The 6000-nt window shown below is 34.8% G+C and overlaps 1 protein-coding gene across 2 annotated transcripts in view; it reads left to right on the top strand.

Moving 5' to 3' along the window:
- Psf (PTB-associated splicing factor) overlaps positions 1-6000 on the top strand; it is a 25997-nt gene continuing 19997 nt past the window's right edge. The window contains exons 1-9 of one of the 2 annotated variants that reach the window (XR_001140193.4): positions 1-185; positions 271-439; positions 2374-2715; positions 3239-3454; positions 3531-3752; positions 4226-4527; positions 4617-4725; positions 4803-4957; positions 5416-5638. Coding sequence is in view for 1 of the 2 variants with exons in the window: in NM_001043943.2 (NP_001037408.2) it covers positions 272-439; positions 2374-2715; positions 3239-3454; positions 3531-3752; positions 4226-4527; positions 4617-4725; positions 4803-4957; positions 5416-5638 (1737 nt within the window). In the remaining variant the exon portion in view is untranslated. 2 annotated transcript variants of the gene reach the window in all.

The following is a 6000-nucleotide window of genomic DNA, read 5'->3' as shown; positions in this document are numbered from 1 at the left end:
TCCTAAGCCGGATACGGATTTAGATACATACTTGGTCCGACATTTTAAGATATCACGGTTGTCCGCTCTTTCGTACAACTAACGCCAGCGACGCCATAGCTTTTCCTCGTGCGTGGATTAGTTGAACGTGAATAAATATTAACGTAAAAATAACAATATCAAAACAAGAAAGTCCTTGTGCGTAGGTAAGTTTGTTTAAGTTAGTGTATTTTAAAATTAATTATGCTGCTAATAAATGTACGCGGACAACTAACTTTTACGATGTTGTAGAATGCAAATGCAAGCCATGAATAACTTCGGCAATCAAAGAGGATTTGGTGGACCACCGCAACCTCAACGGCAAGGAGGTCGTCGTGGTAATAACAGAGGATTTCGTAATTCGAGATTTGAGCATAATAGACCTCAACAGGGACAAGGAGGTCAACGGCCTAGTAATGAGGTGAGTAATAAAAGTACCGTTATTTTTATATAAACGCAATAATTAGGAATAGTCTTCTATTTAATAATGATATGTTTGGTTTTTTGACTATTCTTTAAAAGCTTCAAGTGTTTTGTGGTTGATTGAAATTTCTATAAAGTAATTCATGCCCGCCATTTTGTAGTTGCCTTACTAAGAACTCGGCTTCGCTTAGAATAATGTTTGTCTATTTTTAATAAATAAATAAAAATTCTAATAGAAAGTGGCTTTCGATAAAAACTCTTCATTACTGATGTTCTCCATTACCAAATTATATCAAACTAAATTTCACAATTAGTACATAGTAGTGAGTTTGAACGTCATCATTGTATTTCTAGTAGGTAACTATGAAGGTATCTACTATTGATGAATAACATCGCTGAATCATCAAACTCTACAAATTGATAATTATATAGTAAGAATTTGACAAGTACGAATTTATGGTATCTACAAAAAGATAAATACCTATTCTAAAAAAGATATCCTAAAAATTGAAATTAAATTTCATTAATGAGTCGAAAGGACTGTACCTAAATAAATATTCAATACAATTATAAATACTTCAAATTTTAAAATTGTTTTTTTTAAAACCATTGGCTTTATATATCATTATGCACAAACAATAAAAAATAACATTGGCCTGTCTGAATTTTAATCCCACACTATCAAAGTATAGTAGGTATAATATGAGTGAAGAATTCAGGATTACAATTTGGATTATTCCTTGTTCAGTATTCATTAGCTACTGATTTGTAAGTAAATATTTTTAAATGATAAACAGGCTTTCAAACTTAATTTGACCACATGTCCACTTTGAAATAATATTCTGGGGACACTAGTTTATGGTATTAAAATAACTTATCTTAGAATTTTCAAATACATCATCATCATCATTCTTTTCTATTTCCCTCTGCTGGGGTGTAGGGCTCGAATCAAATCCGTCCATTTTTATCGGTCTTGGGCAGTCTGTTCTAGCTCCTCTCACGTCATGCCTAAGACACCTAACTCTTGCTCCACCGAGCGACGCCAAGTTGTTACATTACAAAAATTATACTAAAAGCATGATGATAATAAAAACATATAGAATAAATTAGGGATCTGAGAGTTAAGTTTATTTAATGAAAAGTGATGTTTATTTGAACTTTTTTAATATCGGGTTTGCATTTGTTATCTTTAATGCTAACTTTCACTGTATAATTCTGCACATTTTTAAAATAAAGTTTAATACATTGTAACAGCTAAATGACTGAAAACCCAGTTACATAATAATTTTTAAGTGTTAAATGTTCTTTGGAACCCTTGTCATCAAAGTATGGCACCACCCAACATGTACTGTAATGTTAATGTCACAATTGAAATTGTATAACAGTTGTACTGCCCTTCAAAAGATACTGAAAAGTTTCCTAGCCCTATCTCCCCTAAATGAAGATTAGCAATCACCATATGCCGGCATTCTCATTATTTTCTGAGCCTTTTTCTATACAGGAAGAGATTGGTGTTTCTATTCTAGGCGTCATAGACACCATTACAGATAAAACATTACCCACCATTACAGATAGAATTGTATGCACTTTCATTAGTATAAAGGCAGTTGTAAATTGTATTGACCTTATGACCTATGTATTGGTATGACTTATGTAGGTAGGTAGGTTTGTATGTCATTAAATGTTGCATTTACATTTGAAAATAAACTAGTAGGTATTTAAAATAAAAAAGTAATAAAAATAATAATAGAATGAAATAGAGTATCTAAATGTGTTATACCTATAAAACTTTATTTTTATTGGCATCTCATTTGATCCGGTTCAAAACATCAATTTACCAAACCATGTTTTTTATTTAAGTTAAATTTTTATTAAAATTTAGATTAAGTGACACAGTCACAGAACAGATAAAACCTGTATCTTTATTTTTAGAAGGCAACATCACAATCGAATCAGCCTGCTGAGAAATCTAATCAACAGCAGCAGCAGCAAAACCAACCTAAACAGCAATCGTCTAGGCCACAGCAAAAAATGGAAACTACAAATGTACCACAATCCACCAATCAACAACAACAGAGCCAACAACAACCACAACAACAGCAACAAATACCACAACAACAGCAGAAACAGATGCAACAACAACAACAGCAGAAACCTGTTAATGCTCCTGCAAAATCGGAACCTCAAGAAAATACTGACAAACCGAAATTTGAACCAAATAACCAGAACCAACAAATTAATCAACATAACAATCTAAACACGCAGCAACAAAAGGTATTTTTGTTTTAAAAATACATTTTTAGTGTTCATGAATTTATTTTGTTTGAGTGTAGTGTATATATATATAATAATATATGAGTACTGGACTCTGAACTTGTGGCAGGCAGCAATCTCAGTTATACTGTAAAATGACTCCCACCGTTTAAACCTGTATTACTCATTTTTTTAAATATTAGCATACAAACTCAATGATGTATGTTTTGCAGTTACTATGCTCAATAGAAACTATAATGTGAATGCTTACATTCAGTGTTATAAAGTATTCAGGTTGTAAATAGATAAAACACTGATTGATACTCATAATATTCCATAAGACCATTCCCTTGTTTGCATAAAATTTTTTTAGGAAATTGGAGGTCACTACTAAATTAAGGAAATTATCACTACAGATACACAAGCAGGTGAAGGTTGGCTTTGCACTCTCTTAATTTCTGATGAATAATGAACTTATCATGTTAGATTTTCTGGCCATGCATTACTTGTCATTTATTTAATAGTTTTTTTTTTTTTTTATTAGAATATTAATGGAAACTTCGGTGGACCTAATAAACAAGGAGGATCCTGGAACCATGGTGGTGGACCTGGGAACAAACAAGGAAACAAACCCTTTGGTTCTAAGTCTTCTGGTGGTCCACTTGGGTCTGGTGGTACTGGTCCAGCTCGCAATCAACAGCGTAATAGCAACATGCGGGGACCCCCAGGGCAGGATAACATGAAGCCTGCCCAAAGAGAGGTTTGTTCCTGCCAAAGGAGTATAAGCATATTAAATAAATGAGAAAAAATATATTCAAAGATGTATTTATTTGCAGGAAATTATTTTATCTAATAAACTCAAGGATTTGCAAGGACCTCTGTTTGACTTGCCACCAATGGAACAATCAGAAGTGAAGTTTAATGGGAGAAGCAGATTATACATAGGCAATTTAACAAATGATGTGACTGAAGAGGAAATTATGAAGATGTTTAGTCCCTTTGGAGAAGCTTCTGAATTATTCTTGAACAAAGAAAAGAACTTTGGATTCATTAAAATGGTAAAAAAGAACCCCTTTATATATATGTATTTTTTATTGTCTCTGGTTTAATGGGCTGAATATCCACTGAACATGTATTGTGATTGTTGTGTGAGTGATTGAACTATACTAGTGTTCGTGTCCATCTTGCCCATGTACCGTTTTACTAAACCTGTAACAAAAAATATTCATGAACAATCAAGGATAATAATAGAAATGAAATGATAGTAGAAAGGCAAAAAAAAATGTTAGTATGTAATTCTGGTGTTATTTTCTGCACCCACATGGATTGGATTGAATCCAATCTATTCCTGCAAAGTGGTCATCTGTTTGAGGGGTGTGATAGTTTTTAACATGTCCTAAAGTAGGTGACAAGTTTTATGTGGTGATGCTGTTGGCTGAAGTGGTCATGCAAATCCAGTGCGCATTTAAAGTAAAAAAAATGAAGGATAACAATACTTTTTTGTTTATAGTAGTCTAAACTTCTTTTGTAGGATTATAGAGTTAATGCAGAGAGAGCAAAACGTGAATTGGATGGAAAATTGAGGAACAGTAGAACCCTGAGAGTAAGGTTTGCACCACACAATAGTGCAGTGCGTGTAAAAAACCTTCCGCCATTTGTTTCAAATGAGCTATTATATCGTTCATTTGAAATATTTGGAAAAATTGAGAGGGCTTATGTAAAAGTTGATGAAAGAGGAAAAACTCTAGGAGAAGGTGTTGTAGAATTTGCACGCAAACCAAGTGCCTTATCTGCAATTCGTAACTGCACAGAAAAATGTTTCTTCTTGACATCGTGAGTATAGGAAACATTTTTAATAACAAGAAAAAACTTAAAGTGCTGATTTAATCAATGATTATTAATTGACCATTGTCTTAACTTAGATCCCTACGCCCAGTCATTGTTGAAAGCTTTGAAGAACCCGATGAATTCGATGGATATCCTGAAAAGAATCTTCCCAAGAAACATCCAGAATTTACGAAAGCTCGTGAGGTATTTACAAGTGTTATTGTATGATATGAAAACTATTTAGTTTAATAAATAAAATTAACAATAGGTTTTCATTTTAGCTTGGACCACGTTTCTCAGAGTTAAATAGTTTCGAACATGAATATGGAACTAGATGGAAGCAACTGCATGAACTTCATCGTCAGAAAGAAGAGGCGCTGAAGAAAGAGCTTGCTGCTGAAGAAGAAAAACTTGAGGCACAAATGGAGTATGCCAAGTAAGTCCAGTATTTAAAAAAAAAAAAAAAAATCATCTCGTTTGGAATATTGATGCTGGGAGATTATGAGATTATTTTATAAAATGAGCGAAAAGTTCATTAATGTAAGCGATTTATCATACGATGTTTTTATTTTTTATTTGTTTAGATTGGTGGACGAGCTCACAGAGTCCACCTGGTGTTAAGTGGTTACTAGAACCCATAGACATCTACAACGTAAATGCGCCACCCACTTTGAGATATAAGTTCTAAGATCTCAGTATAGTTACATCAGCGGCCCCACCCTTCAAACCGAAACGCATTACTGCTTCACGGCAGAAACCGACAGAGCGGTGGTACCCACCCGCGCGGACTCACAAGAGTTCCTACCATCTGTAAAGGTTTATACGTCTGTTGTCTATTTGTGACTAACATAGCGATATTTCTGGTGTACCTCCGCTCATGGATGTCCTGTGCAGGTACGAGCACGAGACGGAGCTGCTGCGCGAGCAGCTGCGGCAGCGCGAGCAGGACCGCGAGCGGCAGAAGCGCAGCTGGGAGATGGCGGAGCGCGCGGCCGACGAGCGGCGCGAGGCCGAGCGCCAGCAGCTCATGCGCCACGAGGAGGAGCTGTCGCAGCGCATGCGCCTGCAGGACGACGAGCTGCGCCGCCGCCAGCAGGAGAACACGCTCTTCGTGCAGGTCCGAACTGCGCCACCCTGTGTGCCATTACAAGTCTGTTCAAATTGACGATTTTTTTATATTAGCAAGTTTTTTATTTTATACATTTTAATCTTTTTTTTGCCAATATGATTTTTGGTAGTTCATAAATGACTAAGATGTTGTTCAATAATTAAAACTAGTGGTCCCGCAGTAGTCGAAATTCGACTATAATTAATTGAAATTATAAGTTTGAACATTATTAAGGATCTATTGTCAAATAAATACTTCCATAATCACAGATTTCGACTACACTAAGACAAATAAATATAAAGATAAACAATACCTATTAACCTATTCTCAATTTGACCACAGACTTTAAGCAATAACAAAAGTTTGACAGT

The sequence above is a fragment of the Bombyx mori genome, chromosome 12 (assembly GCF_030269925.1).
Source record: "Bombyx mori chromosome 12, ASM3026992v2".
In the NCBI taxonomy this organism is placed as follows: domain Eukaryota; kingdom Metazoa; phylum Arthropoda; class Insecta; order Lepidoptera; family Bombycidae; genus Bombyx; species Bombyx mori.
The sequence above is the reverse complement of the archived record's forward strand: the minus strand, read 5'-3'. Positions and strand labels throughout refer to the sequence as shown.